Source organism: Haliotis rubra, unplaced genomic scaffold (genome assembly GCF_003918875.1).
Source record: "Haliotis rubra isolate DU_JTF1 unplaced genomic scaffold, ASM391887v1 Scf1354, whole genome shotgun sequence".
NCBI classification, from domain to species: domain Eukaryota; kingdom Metazoa; phylum Mollusca; class Gastropoda; order Lepetellida; family Haliotidae; genus Haliotis; species Haliotis rubra.
Window position 1 is genome coordinate 102164 of NW_025765286.1, and position 20639 is coordinate 122802.

The 20639-nt window shown below is 42.6% G+C and overlaps 1 protein-coding gene and 1 long non-coding RNA gene across 4 annotated transcripts in view; both read right to left on the reverse strand.

Moving 5' to 3' along the window:
* Positions 1-2059: 2059 nt before the first annotated feature.
* On the reverse strand, positions 2060-4169 carry LOC124267997. 3 transcript variants are annotated; one of them, XR_006896174.1, is made up of 3 exons: positions 2586-4169; positions 2396-2526; positions 2060-2341 (listed from the first exon to the last, which is right to left on the reverse strand). It is a non-coding gene; the product is annotated as an uncharacterized LOC124267997 (long non-coding RNA). The 3 variants fall into 3 exon arrangements; XR_006896176.1 differs by having other exon boundaries at positions 2396-2467; positions 2504-4169; XR_006896175.1 differs by having other exon boundaries at positions 2593-2611.
* A 2671-nt stretch (positions 4170-6840) lies between these two features.
* LOC124268004 (rapamycin-insensitive companion of mTOR-like) overlaps positions 6841-20639 on the reverse strand; it is a 42913-nt gene continuing 29114 nt past the window's right edge. The window contains 12 exon segments of the mRNA XM_046703003.1: positions 6841-7297; positions 7630-7740; positions 7742-7769; positions 8313-8436; positions 14462-14620; positions 15614-15745; positions 16080-16118; positions 16310-16371; positions 18151-18179; positions 18596-18755; positions 19279-19847; positions 19850-20528. Coding sequence (XP_046558959.1) covers positions 7178-7297; positions 7630-7740; positions 7742-7769; positions 8313-8436; positions 14462-14620; positions 15614-15745; positions 16080-16118; positions 16310-16371; positions 18151-18179; positions 18596-18755; positions 19279-19847; positions 19850-20528 — 2212 coding nt within the window. The 3' untranslated portion in view covers positions 6841-7177.

Sequence of the window (20639 nt, forward strand, 5' to 3'; positions counted from 1 at the left end):
CCAGACTTGATGTTGAAAAGTTATTCAGGTGTACATAATGCAATATACACTTCAAGCCAGCCAAACCAAGAATTGCTATATCAACCTCCCAACTAAGCACAACAGAAGAGTAACCCCTGACAAGCAGAAAACAGCTCATTCTTCTAACAAATCAGTAACTATTCAATACTGACTATCCATCATTTCAACTGCATACAAAGCAATAAATAAATACAATGATCTTTGTACAAAGTTGAACAATAATCCGTTGAGCATTATCTAAGCCCTATATGGAAGGTTGGTGCATTATGTTTCTTTGATAAATCATGAATGGACTTGCTTACAAACAGTTTACACCATATCATTTCAGTAACAAGAGTAAGTGAATATTACAGTGAAATTACAGTATGGCAGCTTCAAGTGTTAGGAAAGCCTTGCTTGTCTCAAATGTTTATCACTGAGATCCATGAGCACTGGTATGGTGCTCACAACCCAACAAAATACTTGGGGTTGGCTTGGATTTGAACGAACCAACAACTCTGCATGTTAAGGGAGGTAACTGCACAGGGGCAATAACTACACAAGGGAAACAACTCTGGAGGGACTAAGACATTGTGACCACTAATTATGAGTGTATGAGTCTCCTGTGTTTGCTACAGAAACCATTCTTCAAAGATCTAACAAAAATCCAACCTTAAGTACTACAATGACAATTTATGAACTAAGCAGAAAACAAGGCATATGTAACTTGCATTATAATTCTTGTTTGAAGTCAACACTAAAATTGATATTTTCTCCCCACTTTCCAAGTCGTAACTTAAGTTGGTTAGTGATTAGGAAAATAAATATACTGTAATAATACAGATTTCTTCAATTGACTTCTTCATTGTTCCTTCATGGTCTTTGAAAATCTTAACACTGACAATAATACGGTCAGTGATCAGTCATTATCTGTGACAATCATGAAACTGATGGAGACAATTATAGCATGATCTGTGACAATCACACGACAATCTGTGACAATTATAGCATGATCTGTGACAATAAAGGTATGATGTGGGTCATCCATACCATGGTCGATGACATTCACTGACTACCAAAACATATACACTTATATACGCTCCAACTGAAACAGTGTAACTCTGTTATAGAGAACAAAGCCTTTAATCTTATCCCTGTAACAATAATCCTGTGTTAGACAGTGCTTAATCACTGATAAATAACTAAATGATACAAGTCGACAGAAGTCAACACAAGACAGCATGTCCCCCTTAACTTAAATTTGATAAGAAAGCACAAAAGAGACAATTTAATACACTTAACAACCTAATCATTGTAAATGAGGTCAATCTCCCCAAGACCTGCTGTTTGAGGCCTTTGTCTGTGGTGTCACTCAGCTCATGGAACTGCAGTCCTCACACCGAACCACCTATGGCTACCTTGTACAGTAGTGGCTCACGGCCTGACCCTGACAATACACAGACAAACAGAATGTTTTCTATGTCTGACATATGTCACCATTGGAATGATGATCGACTGTTAACAAAGTTTGCAGCAATTAGTAGGGTTGTAAACTTGCAGGAATGAGTGAGTATGGTTCAAAGCTACTTATCCGGCATACCACATGGAAAAGAGTACAACACTTTGTTGAATAGTACTACACTTTGTTGAATAGTACTACACTTTAGTGAAACCAAAGATGCATGATGCTTGTCAGTTTGATATCAAGTCTTAAAAATACAAGTGCAGAAAAATGAAGTTAGTGTGTCACTACTCAGAGTGAGTGAGTGAGTGAGTTGGGTTTTACGCCACTTTTAGCAATATTCCAGCAATATCACGGCAGGGGACACCATAAATGGGCTTCACACATTATGCCCATGTGGTGAATCGAACCCGGGCCTCGACATGACAAGTGAACGCTTTAACCACTAGCCCCTAGTGACTACTCAGAACTAGAGATTGAATGTATTAGGAATCTGATGCCAGTCATGAATTCAAATACTCTAGTTATTCTATAACAGGTCAGTCATTCAAGGTCTATTCAAGGGCCCTAAAGTACATGACATGATGACACCTGTCCGGTCACATCCTTCCTACCTGGAACACACCCTGCTCTATACATGTACACCTGTCTATACATGTACACCTGTCCTGTCACATCCTTCCTACCTGGAACACACCCTGCTCTATACATGTACACCTGTCTATACATGTACACCTGTCCTGTCACATCCTTCCTACCTGGAACACACCCTGCTCTATACATGTACACCTGTCTATACATGTACACCTGTCCTGTCACATCCTTCCTACCTGGAACACACCCTGCTCTATACATGTACACCTGTCTATACATGTACACCTGTCTTGTCACATCCTTCCTACCTGGAACACACCCTGCTCTATACATGTACACCTGTCTATACATGTACACCTGTCCTGTCACATCCTTCCTACCTGGAACACACCCTGCTCTATACATGTACACCTGTCTATACATGTACACCTGTCTATACATGTACACCTGTCCTGTCACATCCTTCCTACCTGGAACACACCCTGATACATGTACACCCTGCTCACCTGTCCTGTCACATCATTCCTACCTGGAACACACCCTGCTCTATATATGCATGAACAACATGGACCTGCTAATGTTACATGAATACTTTCATTGAGTGTCTTTTCACATTTCATCTGAGAACATGAGAATGGCTGATTATCACTTAATGAATGCAGATGGCATCACAACTATGATATATTCAACTTGGCACATACAAGGTATGTTCATTACATTTCTACAGAAACAACATCGGCCAGTTCTTGTAAAGGTACAAGGTGTGGGATGATGTGAAAATCATGAAGCACATGCAAATAATCAAATGTAAAAATGTGAAACAATGTAAAAGATGCTAAAAGACTGCAGATCACATTAAAACTCATTTAATTAAAAGGATGGAATTTGTTGCTATGTTTTTGCTCCTCAAAATGGTTGTGAATGATTGAGTAGTTGGAGAAACTATAAGGAAACACAACTAAATGATATGGAATTAATAATGTGCATATTTCTGTCTCAAGAAATGAAAGAAATCACTTAAACATTTTCAATACATGCATGTTTGTCATGTTACACCAAACTCATTTATCAGTGCAACCTTTAAAGAAACCGACTCTATACCTGAGAACCTAGTGGTTGATGTTATGAGCAATGACGAGTTCGCAGGGTGGAATAACGTCAAGCCCATCACATAACCTGGCTATCCAATCAAACTGAACTACCTCCTGTGACAAGCATAGGGAGCTGGGGACCTGCCAGTATTGGTACAGTATTCAACATGAGATCATACATGAACACTTAACACACTGAACACCTTTAAGTAGGAGCTTGGCTGACAGAGATATTCATCCCACACACAGATACCGGATAGTAAATACAAAGGAAGGTAGCACAAACACCAACATTTCCAGTCAAATCAGGGTAAGTATGTATGTCTTTGTTTCTGAAACAGGTGAGGACAGGTAGCATATTTAATTGATATACACATGTGTACACCAACCATACCTACAGTGCAGCAGTAACAGTGTACAAGATATTTGAGTGCAAGTTCGGTTTTATGCCGCTTTTAGTAATATCTGGGCGTCACACATCCCTCTTTGTATTACACTTTAATGCAGTTCAGCATTGACTCATTCCATGTTGGTGGGTGAGTTAGTGCTTGAGTGAGTGAGTGCTTGGGTGAGTGAGTGCTTGGGTGAGTGAGTGAGTGAGTGTGTGTGTGCCCACTAAGACTGAACCTGACACATTATAGGTAAAGTCCATGATTCCAAGGCATATATTCACTAACCATTCAAATATCTTCCGTAAACCAAAAGAAATTCCGTCCACTAGCAGAATGCGGTTATCTGAGTGGTTATATTATTGTGCTGATTGAGGTCACTGATTTCTTCTCATTGACTGCGGGTTTGGGGATTGTTTTAAAATCATAAGAAGAATGCACCATGACGACAGACCTTGTAATGTATGAGACATCGAGGGAATGCAACATGAGAATGCATCATGACACACTACGAGAATGCATCATGACACACTATGAGAATGCATCAGGACACACTACGAGAATGCATCAGGACACACTACGAGAATGCATCAGGACACACTACGAAAATGCATCATGACACACTACGAGAATGCACCAAAATGCATCATGAGGACACTACGAGAAGCATGACACCATGAGAACACTATGAGAATGCACCATGACTGCACCATGACACACTATGAGAATGCATCATGACACACGACGAGAATGCATCATCACACACTATTAGAATGCATCATGACACATGAGAATGCATCATGAGATACTGTGAGAATGAATGTGTCAAGACAATGCATCATGAGAATACTGTATGAAAATGCATTAGGAGAACATCCCATGAGAATTCATCATGAAATGTTCTGATAATCTGTATGTGGATACCTTACAAAGCTGAAGATTACATCACGGATAGATGGTGCTCATCACAAAAAGCCATCTACCAAGGATTAACTAGAGTTAACTGCCCCTGACATGCAAATTGGGAGAAATCTATTCCTTTCTTCAAAGTGGGAGTTTTACTGTTAAGTTTTTAATCTTTTAAAATTTAACGTATCTTAAAGTGCATTCGGTGAAGTAATACAAGCCTTACTCTTTATTGCTTATCTGTGATATTTCCTCAGAGCTATAACATGAGCTATTTATGCATTAGTTAGTGAGTGATAATTGTTTTACACCACTTTTAGCAATATTCCAGCAATATCTTGGCAGGGGACACCAGAAATGGGCTTCACACATTGTACCCATGTGGGGAGTCGAAACGGTCTTCGGCGTGACGAGACAACGCTTTAACCACTAGGCTACCCCACTCCCCTGTTTATGTGTTAACATGGATCAGGGCATTTTTCATTCCAGTTTGGTAATACTGACATTGTACGCAGACTTGGGGCTGAATAACGACCTAGAGTGTCTAGACAAACCCAGTTGGAACTGGGTACAAATGTAAGATCTGCCATACAAACAAACTGTATAATGCTTTGCTATGCATCAAGATATTCAGAGGGCATGCTCATAAATCTTTGTGTCTATGAATTGATGGAACACAAGGGAGCAAGATTGGATATGCTAACATAAAGAATAGTTTATCGAGACAGTTGCTCGATGCATAAGCCTATTCTCATACAGTGTCACAGTCACTTCACATAAGTTCATTTCACTTAGTTTCAAACCAAAATCAAACACATGATACTTGCCACAAGGAAATTACACACAACAGAAGACTTCACAAGAACAGACACAGCATCAGTGAAGAGTGCATAAGTCATGTAAATATGTTTCCATTTCATTTCCGATTACAAATATGCAATGATAAAGGTGATAAAAGTGAAAACAATGATAAGGTCAATTCCATGACTTCAGATGAAAAGACATATTTACCTACATGTAGTGTTTTGAACTCATGAATGCCAATGGGTCCTCATGCTAAAAATTATTAAAGATTTAGCGATTTCCAACATGCAACTACTCCAGATGCAAATCTCCAGGACCCCTAAAACCCATCAATACTTTCTACACAGCCTCCATCTAACAAAAAACAAACTTGCCAACAACAGCGACACTTCTCTGTCCATTAGGCCATCTGTGTCTGCGTCTGTTATAGAATGCTACAACGATTATGGTGCTTTGAACTTTGTGATTCAAGTGCCTACATTCCAAGAGTTGAGTTCCAGCACATAAAATGGAAACGTAATCTTCGTATCAGTGATATCTCAATCTAGATGACCAGGTCATCACAGGAAGTCTACAGTCACTCTCCCTGCATTCTTCTATTGCCTCGTCAATGGTGTTTGTTTAAAGACGTCACACCAAACCGTCGTCACGTCATACTTTCAATTTTGGTCACAACAAGGAATTATGGCACAAATATTCAATCATATCCTTGTTGTTACACACTGGAATATCTCTGACACAATGGCAACATTATACTGAAAATCATGCATCATGATCATCACCATATGAAAGCTAATCATAATATGAACATTAAATTTTGTTTCTAAAAATTTGATAATCATAAAATAAATTATTGCAATTCTAAAATGAATGTAACGGTATTTACATAGTCAAACAATTATCCACCTTTTGTCTGAAAGAACATGTCCAAAATTTGTGTATTAATAACAAAGAAGTGGAAATATATGGAAAGTTAAATAGTGCTGATGTTAATATTTAATGAAAACTACGTCATTAATTGTAAAAAGCATCACAGACACATTTCATCTGGATCAACTTTCACGGCTCTCATGAGAATGACATTATCGCACAACTTATCACAGACACTATTACCAGTAACCATGGTAACCTCAGAGGTTAATTTGTTACACCTACTGAAAGTTAATCATCAGATATTTACAGCCAACATCATAAAGATTATTACAACCTGTTACCTTCTACATAGTTATGAAATGTAAATGAAATCATACAAAGGGCAACATTTTGATTCTGTAAAATACAAACTAAGTGTGTGTCGAGGGTTAACACTGATTTCAGTAACCTCACCATAATATAGCACTGGAAAACACAATTGATGGTCTTGTTGTCTTGTTCCAAAGTTGGGAATCAAACTAGGTGAACACTTTATCCACTAGGCTACCCTCAATCATCTGTTAAGTTTTGGCTGGTGACATAGCCACTTTTGTTGTTTCAGTTATTACATGCACTGACTGACTGACTGAGTTTGGTTTTACGCCGCTTTTAGCAATATTCCAGCAACATCACGGCGGGAGACACCAGAAATGGGCTTCACACATTGTACCCATGTGGGGATTCGAACCCGGGTCTTGGGCGTGACGAGCCAACGCTTTAACCACTAGGCTACCCCACCACCCCTATTACATGCAGAAGCCTGCATTAGTAAAGAATAACTGTAACAACTAAACATGATCATCATGATCACCATCTTCTCTCATCCTGCTTTAGGTCAATACATCAAGTGCTAGAACAGTTTCAAGGGAGATAACTACACAATGGCACTCAGAATGTGACCAGTCCATGAAAGGGTCGTACAGAGTTATGTCCCTGTGTTCAGCCAATCATGTTGTTGCTGGGTAGACTATTTAGTCCAGCCTATAGTGAAGAGAACAGAAACGGGAAGTGTGCCAGTGTCATGCAGAGGATTCTGGGAACGCGTCGAGACTTCCTTGGTGTATTGGTGTCATGCGCTTAAAGCCATCATCTTCATCTGGTTCCGTAACATCCAGCAGCACGCGTGGCTCTTCCAGTAACTGATAATAGTAAACAGACAACAAATAGGACGTGTTTCTGATGGGATTCTTACATTGCCACTCGAAATATAATCGTGACAATCATGATGATAACAAAACTTTGATACTTGTGAGCTTATGAATTTAAAAGAAGCCATTTCAGCAATAAGGTATATCACAGTAATGACAGAAATTGCTTTTCAGGAAATATCCATTGATAAGTATCAAGTTTTGATCACATGGCGTTGAAAGCAACACCATAAAACCTGCCACACACTAAATTTTTCCCCCTCCCCCCATATTTGAGATGGATGTCCATCTGTATCTCATGCTGATATATGACATAATCTTACCTTTGTAACGTCCAGCTCATCAAACAGCTCCTGTATGAAGCGCCGAGGGGCCAGTCGGAAGGAGTAGGTTGCCAGAAGATGACACACCTCGGAGTAAAAACACATGTTCGCAGAAGGCTTTGGGGAACTTCTGCTTCAGGCTGAAAAATAACTGGTCTCAGTAACAAAGTTCCAATTGTGAAAACTAAGAGAGCCCGTACATCCTTTATTCCAAGTACCATATCTCTCTTAAACAAATGTGAAGATACCTAAATCAATGAATTTATGTAAATATGTTTTGTATATCTCTGATGTGTCAGTAGCTCTGCTGATGTAACACAAATTCCTGAAAATTCATTAAAGTATTATTCTATTCTATTCTATTCTATACATTCTGGGAAAGATGGCTGTGGCATGACACTCACCCACTGGCTTGTTCGTTCTGGAATATGTTTGTTGTTTAAAGCCACACTCAGAAATAATGAGTGCAATATGATGGTTGCCAGTAATATAAATATAAATATCAAATCTGGACAATACAATCCTGTGATTCATATAAGCAGCAATCCAAGCTGTTAAGATGATAAACAAGTTACTGAGACTGACCACCTGATCAGTTTGGTCCACCTTTATAATAAACACGTATTAATCTTGACCATTTTAACCCAAGATCCCCACAAAGGTGTTCTGGAAGTGTTCCTCACCTGAGGAGCCCCTGCTCTGTGCCCTTTGCCCCGACTGAACTGCCAAGGTTAATGATCAGTCTCATGATTTCCTTCCGAATCAGATTACGTCCCTTTGGGCTTTCCTCGCTCAGTTTCTTGGAGGCTGAAAGTCCATAATGGTCCATGTAGAGTCACACGTCAAGCCATATGATTAATCATCATATAATGCCTCTCACTTCTCGTACCTTCATTACAGTAACACACTGGATACATTCACACAGGGACGTTGAAAGGAGAGCAGGGGTAGTTTATATGGCTGTAAATCTCCCCAAACGGACACACTATGATCAAATTTACACTTTGATCTGCATTGCACGTTGATCTGTGTTACACTTAGATCTGCATTACACTTTCATCAGCGTTATACGTTGATGTGCATTACGCTTTGATCTGCATTACACCTTGATCTGCGTTATACTTTGATCTGCATTGCACTTTGATCATTATTACACTTTGATCTGCATTAAACATGCATTCACATGATCTGAGAAATGCTGGACACTATACAGTACAGATTCTGACTATTCACACTGCTTGGCACAATTTGCCTTGGTCAAAATGTATAAAAACAATTCTACATGAAAATGTAATTTTCTGACTAAAATTGATATTTTATACTTATCCTGACTCATGCTAATTATGCTTGTCTCCTTCCTCTTGCGAGTGATAGTGGAACACTAGAAATCCCTTGGAAGTTCCCTTCTAAAAAAGCGGATGTAAAATCACTCATCCACGAGTAGTCTCCCTTTCCTCCCTTTTGGCCGCCCTTATTGGTGACCTTATTGACCAGCCATGTTTGTCACTCTCTCTGTATGTATGCCCTACACCCGGATTTATAGGGAAATCCAGAGTGCCATAAGAGGGGAGGTTGGGAAGGCTTACCTCATGAGTCAGGATAAGTATAAAATATCATTTTTAGTCAGAAAATTACATATTTTTCCTTATCCTGACTTATGCTAATTATGCTTGCAGAATCTGTCGGAAACGGTGGTGGGTCAGGCCACGTTCTGGATTCACTGGTTGTTGATTTACGTCCTGTATTGCCCCCCATGGGAACTTATGACGGCACTGTTGAAGATTCTGTTCTTTCAACTTCTCTCTGATGAGTCTGGGGGGAACCACAACTTGTCAGATTTCTCCAAAACTTCTGACATTTCCGTGTGGATTTTAGATAAACTAATACTCATGCTAGTCTGTCCTAGACATGTGCATGGACTTTAACCAATTGCTCTCCAGAGCGTTGGTTTTCACAAGTCAACGTGATAAAAGGGTGAGATTTTTCTCAGCACCTTTGTGGAACTGTTAGTTGTTGTGCTACAACAAGTGGCCTAATCTGGTGAATGCCTGAGACGTCTTCGATGGCAATGTCTCTGAGGTAGTGGTTGGCAAACACTGTGTCCGATTCCAAAAGCAGCCCTCCATTATTGTTGTAATCGAGCAGTTTCCAAGCAGAGCAAGTGTAGACGCCAAGGCTCTGACTTCTCGGGGATTGGAGGCTCGTGGAGGCTCAAGCCCTGCTGCTTTGTAGGCCCTTAGTATAACGTTTTTCATCCAAACTGATATAGTTATCCGTGAGACTTCAGTGGGCGTCTCAGTGGATAAGGGGATGAATAGGCGCTTGAATTTTCGTCGTCCTTTGTAGGTAGACTTCAATGCTCTGACAGGGCATAAGGATAAATCCTTTGTATCTTGTGGCCCAAGGACTGTAGAAAGTGCTGGGATGTGGAACTGTCTGTCAGGCTGGCCGGGCAGTTGGTTCTTGGCAATAAGGTCCCATCTCAGTCCAAGATGTACGATGTTACGATGTCTTGCTTCAAATCGTTTCGTTCAAAGTCCAGAGCATGTATTTCTGACATCCGTGCTGCTGTTGCTAGGGCCATCAGGAACAGCGTTTTCTGTGTCAGTAGTTCAAAGGATGTCCATTCTAGAGGCTTGTAGGCATCACTGGTGAGATGTTGTAAAACTACATTGAGATCCCAGGTAGGAGCCTTGAATTTCTTTTGTTGGTCTTCCAACTTGAACGAGCGTAGTAGTGCCAGTATATCTGGTACTTTGGTCAGCTTGACACCCGTCTTCATGATGATAACTGTGCTGAGAGCAGCCAGGTACATTGAGAGTGTTGAACCTTTTAAGTGTCTCGTCTGTCGCAAATGACACAGGTATTCCGCCACTTGAGGATGGGTTGCTTTTACCACTGTAAAGCCTAACCTCGTTGCATACTGTTCAAATCTCTGCCACTTGTCGTCTTACAAGTTGTGAGTTGATCTGCGTAGAGCTAGTGTCACTGCTTTCGCTGCTCTGGCGGAGTACCTCTAGTCTTCAGGCAAGCTTTGATACGCTCCACGTGTGTAGCTGGAACAATGCCAGAATCCCGTGAGCTTGCTTGGTGTGTGGATGGATGAGCAGGTTCGACCACTCTGGTAGTTTCAGGGTTGGACTTCCGAGTTCTTGTATGAGGACGGGAAACCATACCCTCGCTGGCCAATAGGGCGTGACCCAAATCAGTTGCAACGTTGCCGTCTGCTTGATTTTCTGTATTACTAGTGGTAATAGTGCTGGAGGTGGAAACGCGTAAGCCTTTAGTCCTTCCCATGAGATGCTTAAAGCATCTGTTGCCCATGACTGAGGATCCGGAATCGGTGAGACGAATGTTGGTAGTTGTTTGTTGAACTTTGTTGCAAACAGGTCTATCAGCGGAGATCCTACTGTCTGTATGACGAACCGGAACACTTCTGGATGTTACATCCATTCCATCAGGGCGTCTGCTATGACATTCTTTGCTCCTGGAATGTGACATGCCATCATGTAGATGTTCAGGTCGTCGCCGATGCTGAACAGGAGAAAGCTGAGTTTTAGCATCTTGACCCAACGATGCTCTGGGACGACCGTGTGATTCTGTGGTGTGATGAGCCATATTCCCAGCAATTGAAGATCCTGTTTTGGTTCCAACTCCGATTAGGAGATTACTAGCCATCTACTGCAATCATGTCCTACGTTGTAGGTACGTGGATCTAGGAGCCCTTGCCATGTCCGACATGGAAGCGGAGAGATGATAATCATGCGGATGGAATCTTCCGGTAATATGTAATGAAGATGTTGTCACCAGAATCCGAACATTGTGCAGCGATGATGCATAATACGTCGTCTCTAGGTCAGCAAAAATCTATGATGTACTGGGACTGCCATTGATGTGAAGTCTATTTATAGTTGACCGTCTCACGCTTGTCGCTGCAAGTCCCCAGATAACCAATATTAAATCTGCTGACAGGGGAAGTCCTCTATGACCTGTGAAGATAGTCGAACCACGCTGTACCCTGCTAACTGGACTGTAAATGGAGCCTTTCCCACGTTGAAAGAGTTGTTTACAACTGTAGACGACTTCCTGGCACGTGACTGTGACGTCACCGGTGTTGCACGAAAAAGATCCTCGTAGAATCTTGTGCAGTCGTTGATTTCTTCGTCAACACTCGGCCTTGTCTGTAACCTCTCTGTTCGGCTTGTGCCAGAGTTACACGAGTGAACACGTGTATAGATGGCTGAGTGGAAGCGCGCGAAATTTTTCTCCGCGAAGTACCGATGTAAGCAGACTGTGACCTGTCTGTTGTGACTGTATTCTTCAACTTTATAATCTTTACTGCAGTCGTCATCTTATACAGATGTTCTGTAAAGTTGACCGTAACCGATGTCTCTTTGAGGAACTGCGACAAATGCTGTTAACTGTCTCTTCGATATCTTGTAAGCCCATGTGATGAAATTTCATGTTCAGTGTTTCATCGGATGTTATCTGACATCGTTACTTCAGGTGTGTGTCTCTTCCTTCAGCCACGTGTTAATCCAACATGGCCAACATCTAGTTGTAGTGTCCAGTTGCGTTATCTTCTTATCTTCCATCTTGAATATCTATTACAGGATTCACTGATGATCTTGTAATCTCAAACCCTGATGTATCATGAAGGGCTCCGTATGATGAAGGGGAAATCTGCTATCGTTGAACGGCGGGACATGCTGACTCTAATTATAATCCTCCCCGTGAGTGCCTGCGCGCAGGTTGATGAAGGTCCAAGTTGGAAGATCCGTATCTGCGCAGTCTGTAGAATCCTGGAACTGCGTGGAGGCTCCATCGTGGACTGCTAACGCTAAGCTGGCGTTCGTTGAATCCTCCAGGTTTTTAACTGCTGGTACTTCTGACAGTAAAGATCTTCCCAAACGTAACCGTTCATGCAGGCCTTCATCCGAGAGAGCTTACATAGCTAATATTCCTTCACGCCAGGGTGACTGTCATCGGAGGGGTCTGCTATGCTGAGCTGATGTTAGTAGAGTTCTCCAGACTTCTATCTTCAGACGGTGAAGTTAGACATTTCCCTATCGGAAGATCCCTAATGACGTGAGTCTCTATATGTAGATCTGTATGTAGAGCTGCATGCAGGTGAACGGTCTAGGTGTAACCGTGTATTCCTCCCTAAGCCTTCACGAAGGCTGATTGACGTAATCTCCCCTCTCTCTATGGGATGATCTGTATGAAGAGCTTCGCGCAGGCGGAGCGATCCCGATGCGATCCTGTATCCTTCCTTGAGACTAGAGATGATTCTCTAGGTCTTCGTGAAGGTGGGTTCCTGGACATAGCTTCCTCTCTGTAGAAGTGCCTTCGCGCAGGTTCTCGATGGGCGTCAGAGTGCGATGAAGATGAAGATTCATATCTACGACGTCTGTGGGGTCAGGAGAACACCACGATTTCTTCCTGCATGGAGACTTCTTAGCAACAATCTCCGGAGCGTCTACGGCTGAACTGACGTTGGTAGCGGTGTCCAGACTCCTCACTTCAGATGGGGAAGATCGTCGTGTCCGTGAGCCTTCGCGCAGGCTTCCCTCTTCATCCGGATGCGGTGGAGAGATTGTAGAACCTTCACGCAAGCTAGTAGACATCATATGGTCTGTAAACTGTTGCATGAACAGTCCCGGGTTGAAGTTCTGCGTTGTCTGAAGAGACTGCTGCAGGGATGATGCATCTGATACTGAAGAGACGTCATCTAAGGCTCGCTGCACTTGTGAAGTGTTGATGCTGCTGCTATCTCTGGTACACGATGTCTGCGTTGATAGAAGGTCTTCTGTCAATGTCTGTGCTGATAACAATGCTGATGTAGCTGTAGAAGCAGGCTTCGTCTTCTTACTGACGATGGTGACGGGTGGATCATCATAAACGTCTGCTTCATCTGGAGGAACAATCTCGGCTGAGGAAGACATTGTCTTCTGCGTAGAGCTGAGTATAGAATTCAATGAAGTCTTCATGGTAGTAGCCTTCTTCTTCTGCGTAGAAGATGATTTTGCCTTCTTCATCTGCGACGAGGTCAGCTCAGTAGACAATGCTCTCTTATGGCTTCCGGCGTTCACCACTGCTACAGCGACCTGCTCACGAGAAAGGTTCGGCAATTCACTGGAATTATGAATGTCTGCAGCAGGGGTTAACACACGGTTATCAGCGCAATCACTCGATTTAGACAATATTTGTGAATACCTTCATACCCAGTCCTTAGCATGTCTATGGATGGAAAAAAAAGAAGTAATTATTAAATTCAACAGAGGTTAAATTTACACAAAACTTACAGCGAGAGCTGAAAGAACATGAAATAGTGCAATTAGGACATAATAAATGAGGGTCAGACGCAGACACTCGGTACCTACAACGAATACAGGTTTTCATCAAATGTAAAAATAAGGAAAACACATGTCAAACAACAGAAAATTTCAAACCGTAATGTAGAATATAATCCTAAAAAACGTATACAGCAATAATTTTGATGTAAGGTCCGAAAATATAAAAGAATATGTGCCGTATAGGGACCCAGGTGCTCTTACAACCGTCCTCAAGGGCGAAGAAGGAGAGAGTGACAAACATGGCTGGTCATGTGACCAATAAGGGCGCCAAAAGGGAGGAAAGGGAGACTACTTGTGGGGAAGTGATTTTATGTCTGCTTTTTTAGAAGGGAACTTCAAGGGATTTCAAGTGTTCCACTATCATTCGCAAGAGGAAGGAGACAAGCATAATTAGCATGAGTCAGGATAAGGAAAAATAATATGCATTTAATGTGTGAACAACACACAAACAGAATCAGATAGAAAGTATTGCATACCTGAGTCTGTGCTGTTTGTGCTGGTGACACTCCCGGGAGTTGTTGAAGAAGCATCGTTGACGCTCTCCACTCTTGGTCGTCCTGTCTTGAGCCCGTGTGAACTCTGAACATTAGCCAGGTCCACCTTCTGCTCAGTAACCCCATCTATTGATGGGATATCTGTAGATCAAGGTTCACAGGTTAGTCCCAGGCTATTGCAGGGTTTATGGGTTTAGTTATACATTATCATTATCAGGGCCCTGTTCCTCAAAGCGATCATAGCGGTACGACTGTCGTAAGTCTATGTTAAAGTATGGGAGTTACGACCATCATAGTGCTACGACAGTCTTAAGTCTATGTTAAAGTATGGGAGTTATGATCATCTTAGTGCTACGACAGTCATAAGTCTATGTTAAAGTATGGGAGTTACGATCATCTTAGCTCTACGCGACAGTCTTAAGTCTATGTTAAAGTATGGGAGTTACGATCATCTTAGTGCTATGACAGTCGTAAGTCTATGTTAAAGTATGTGAGTTACGATCATCTTAGTGCTACGACAGTCTTAAGTCTATGTTAAAGTATGGGAGTTACGATCATCTTAGCGTTACGACAGTCTTAAGTCTATGTTAAAGTATGGGAGTTACGATCATCTTAGCGCTACGACAGTCTTAAGTCTATGTTAAAGTATGGGAGTTACGATCATCTTAGCGCTACGACAGTCTTAAGTCTATGTTAAAGTATGGGAGTTACGATCATCATAGCGCTACGACAGTATTAAGTCTTTGTTAAAGTATGGGAGTTACGATCATCATAGCGTTACGACTGTCGTAAGTCTATGTTAAAGTATGGGAGTTACGATCATCTTAGCGCTACGATCGCTTTGTGGAACGGGGCCCTCTACTGGAGGACTAAACATATGATTTTCTATCACTCTATTGATGGGATATCTGAAAGTCAAGATAACATCATTTCACGTTTCACTGTCTACAGATGGGCTATCAATGACATGCTTACAGTAATTCACACCAGTTCTAAAATTGTCTCGATTAAAAAATTAAAGAGAAATAAATCCCAAGCATCAAATAGATCAAGAAGTGCTCAACAATAATCATTTGAAGGACAGAGATTATTGCATACCAGGACAAGATTCAGACCACTTAGCAGCAAACTTACCATCATGAGATAGTGCATCATGGGACACGGACTTGTGCGACTCTTGGGAAACACAGACAATACAGACGTCAGCGGAATGCTCCAAATCAACATCTGGTTTAAGAGGTGGTACACTGTAGGTCAGCTTGAGCTCTGAAACACAATAAAATCCGCTTCTATATGAGATGTGCTTGATTCCAGTTTAAGAAATTAACAACGTGCATCAACGTCACATAAATAATGGCCAAATAACAGTTTTTGTTGACAAGGAAATACATTTATAGTGAGCTACTCCATTCTTGTATCTTGTACATGATGATGATATTTCTCCTGAACATAATGGCGAGACCAAACCTGTCCAAAATGGAATAACTTTCCTTGACAATAATGGTGAGGCTTGCTCTGTTCCCTGTCCATGAGGGTGAATCTTAACATGTCTATGAGGGTGAATCTTACCCAGTTCCCTGTCCATGAGGTTGAATCTTACCCTGTTCCCTGTCCATGAGGGTGAATCTTACCCTGTTCCCTGTCCATGAGGGTGAAACTTACCCAGTTCCCTGTCCACTATACATGAGGGTGAATCTTACCCTGGCTACGAGGGTGAATCTTACCCAGTTCCCTGTCCATGAGGGTGAAACTTACCCAGTTCCCTGTCCCTGTCCATGAGGGTGAAACTTACCCAGTTCCCTGTCCACTATACATGAGGGTGAATCTTACCCTGGCTACGAGGGTGAATCTTACCCAGTTCCCTGTCCATGAGGGTGAATCTTACCCAGTTCCTGTCCATGAGGGTGAATCTTACCCAGTTCCCTGTCCATGAGGGTGAATCTTACCCAGTTCCCTGTCCATGAGGGTGAATCTTACCCTGTTCCCTGTCCACTATACATGAGGGTGAATCTTACCCTGGCTACTGAGGGTGAATCTTACCCTATTCCCTGTCCATGAGGGTGAATCTTACCCAGTTCCCTGTCCATGAGGGTGAATCTTACCCAGTTCCCTGTCCATGAGGGTGAAACTTACCCAGGTTCCTGTCCACTATACATGAGGGTGAATCTTACCCTGGCTGAGGGTGAATCTTACCCAGTTCCCTGTCCATGAGGGGTGAATCTTACCCAGTTCCCTGTCCACTATCCATGAGGGTGAATCTTACCCAGTTCCCTGTCCATGAGGGTGAAACTTACCCAGTTCCCTGTCCACTATACATGAGGGTGAATCTTACCCTGGCTACGAGGGTGAATCTTACCCTATTCCCTGTCCATGAGGGTGAATCTTACCCAGTTCCCTGTCCATGAGGGTGAATCTTACCCAGTTCCCTGTCCATGAGGGTGAATCTTACCCAGTTCCCTGTCCATTAGGGTGCATCTTACCCTGTTCCCTGTCCATGAGGGTGAATCTTACCCAGTTCCCTGTCCACTATACATGAGGGTGAATCTTACCCAGTTCCCTGTCCATGAGGGTGAATCTTACCCAGTTCCCTGTCCATGAGGGTGACACTTATCCAGTTCCCTGTCCATGAGGGTGAATCTTACCCAGTTCCCTGTCCATGAGGGTGAATCTTACCCAGTTCCCTGTCCATGAGGGTGAATCTTACCCTGTTCCCTGTCCATGAGGGTGAAACTTACCCAGTTCCCTGTCCACTATACATGAGGGTGAATCTTACCCTGGCTACGAGGGTGAATCTTACCCAGTTCCCTGTCCATGAGGGTGAATCTTACCCAGTTCCCTGTCCATGAGGGTGAATCTTACCCAGTTCCCTGTCCATGAGGGTGAATCTTACCCAGTTCCCTGTCCATGAGGGTGAATCTTACCCTGTTCCCTGTCCATGAGGGTGAATCTTACCCAGTTCCCTGTCCACTATACATGAGGGTGAATCTTACCCAGTTCCCTGTCTATACATGAGGGTGAATCTTACCCAGTTCCCTGTCCATGAGGGTGAATCTTACCCAGTTCCCTGTCCACTATACATGAGGGTGAATCTTACCCAGTTCCCTGTCCATGAGGGTGAATCTTACCCAGTTCCCTGTCCACTATACATGAGGGTGAATCTTACCCTGTTCCCTGTCCATGAGGGTGCATCTTACCCAGTTCCCTGTCCATGAGGGTGAATCTTACCCTGTTCCCTGTCCACTATACATGAGGGTGAATCTTACCCTGTTCCCTGTCCATGAGGGTGCATCTTACCCAGTTCCCTGTCCACTATACATGAGGGTGAATCTTACCCAGTTCCCTGTCCATGAGGGTGAAACTTACCCAGTTCCCTGTCCATGAGGGTGAATCTTACCCTGTTCCCTGTCCATGAGGGTGAATCTTACCCTGTTCTGTACCTACATACACGATGAAGGTGATACATTTCTGTCCGTGTGGTGAGACTCTGTCTCCACTTACCCTGTTCTGTCCATGAAGGTGAGTGAATTAGCAGATTTCTGTCCTGCCATCAAACAAGATCATTAGTCTAACATAGTCTCTCTGTCTCTGTCTGGGTGAGACTTATCTATGTTAATATATTCCCCTGTCCATGATGTTAGCTGTCTCCTGGCGATGCAGTGATAGAGATTGACCTGGCTGATCCAAGTTCTCCCTCAATAACCTGCCATCAAACAAGATCATTAGGAACCTACATGTTAATATATTCTCCCTGGCAACAAGACCAAGTTATCTATGTTAATATATTCTCCCTGGCAACAAGACCAAGTTATCTATGCTAATATATTCTCCCTGGCAACAAGACCAAGTTATCTATGTTAATATATTCTCCCTGGCAACAGGACCAAGTTATCTATGTTAATATATTCTCCCTGGTAACAAGACCAAGTTATCTATGTTAATATATTCTCCCTGGCAACAAGACCAAGTTATCTATGTTAATATATTCTCCCTGGTAAAAAAAACATAATAGCAAAATATGGTCACAAAATATATGTCATCCATATCTTACAGGAGGAAAAAGGTACCCACAATCATCGTAAGTTGTAAATGCCAGAGACTACCTTGAGAGCGACTCACCTCAAACACCATGTAAATATCAACAGGCAGACACAGCCCCACAAAGTTTGACGTGGAGGTGTGGGGCTGGATGATGGCCTTGTTGAGAGTGTTGTATGGACTCGACTGCTGGCCATCATAGTCAGGCAGTGAGGCACTGCTGATGTTCCGGCGTATACTGCTGCAAATAACACAGGAGATGAGCAGGATTAGTGAGTGAGTTCAGTCTTACGCCGCTTTTAGCAATATTCCAGCAACATCACAATTTTAATATCATTGGACATGGGCTCCACAAATGGTATGAACAGGATGACGCAGAGGAGTAAATGATTCTTTCAGTCATAGTCTGGTTCAGAAATAAATAAAAAGGACATGTCTCCATGCTAACTACTCTTCCTAACACTCGTGCTTTAAACATGTTAAATGGTATAAGAATCTATACGAAACATCGCATCTATATAATAAAGAAGTTATCATCCATAAAGGATCAAACCTTTCTTATACTGAACACATGTTGTGACAAAGCAAAAACATAGGTTCTGGCAAACTCAGAGCAAAACACAGCAAATCTATGACTTGATCATGACAAACCCAATCCAACTGAAATCTCAAGTAACAGTATTTTACATTTGATACGTCACTTATGATGTTTTATTATTCCTTAGTTTTATATAATATCCAATACACAGAAAACCCAAACTAACCTGAGCCAGATATTGCTGTCGACGCTGCTATCAGACTCAGTACTGTATGTTCTGTTTATCAATCCATCACCAAAAGCAGGAACCCCGGGACCTGGATCAGAGTCTCCTTCAGAGCTGAGTGTCCGTTTCCGTTTGATTATCCGCAAGGTGGCATACCCAACAGCATCTCTGTGACTTGTGAATGTGGAGGGATCGGTGGAATGGCTTGCTGGGTAGATACCGAGGGCGGGAGCAGCGGAACGTCGTCGCAGACTAGGAACTCGAGTCAACTTTGCAAGTCGACGCTGAACAGATGAAGGGTGGACTGGTTCTTTGGGGTCAGGCTGACCTGCTACTTGACTTGATGCTATTGTATTGAGAGAAGACGTACTTGCAATCGGACTTAGCGAAGTGAGCCCTAGGCCGCCAGCCAGGGCTCCTGAGTCACATGAGCTCACTCCACTAGTTGTGGAGTCTGTGTTAAAACTACTAGTCCGGCTTTTACTTTTGTGGGAGCTCTCACTACTACTGCGATCATCACGAAGTATATTTGACCCCCCTATTTTAAAAACAATCTCTTTCTCTTTCCCCTTCTCATCACAGTTTTCAGGCAGGCCCGATCACTTGCTGTTTCCAGCCTCTCCGAGTTGGTCGTTGCTGTAAGTAACTTATCACCTATAACAGCTTTCTCCTTGAAAGTCTCACTAAATGTCTCTATCACTGATGAGTTCATGGACGAACTGTTTGCTTTCACATACGAATCACCATCATCACTTGCTGCTCGAACACGTACCATTGGGTGAGTCTGTCCGTTTGCAAGCGATCTCACAGGCATGCTTTGATATCTGCTAAAGTCCCCTGATTCAAGGGGCAAAGTTCGACTCTTGGGTATACTCCCAAGTGAATGTCCATTTGAATTGGTACCATTAAGTTTCTCCAGACTTGTTGGAATGTTTGTCACCGACTGAGTGTCTGACTTATCACATGTGAAAGACTGATCTGATATATCCCCTTTGCCCTCTTCTTGAATGAAAGACAACTGTGTGTTAGTGGACACCTGGCTGCGGTCCACGTCCGGCTTGAAAGCACTAAGTAGACTCACATTGCTTACACTGCCGGCTTCACCTAGAGTCAAGGGGAAATAACCCTGTTCCAGCGTCACAGGCCACTTGTCCCCTCGGACGTAACACAGTGACTCCCAGCCGTACTGGGCCAGAATTTCTGTACCCTTCCTGGTGCATGCAAACAGCCCGAGTACATAGAATGCAGTCCTGAAACAAATACTTCATATCATTAAAAGTTTTAACCACTATATCTTGTATATGGAGGCATTGTTTTCCTGGGGCGCAACTTTGTCAAACCCTCCCTCCAAAAAACCCCTG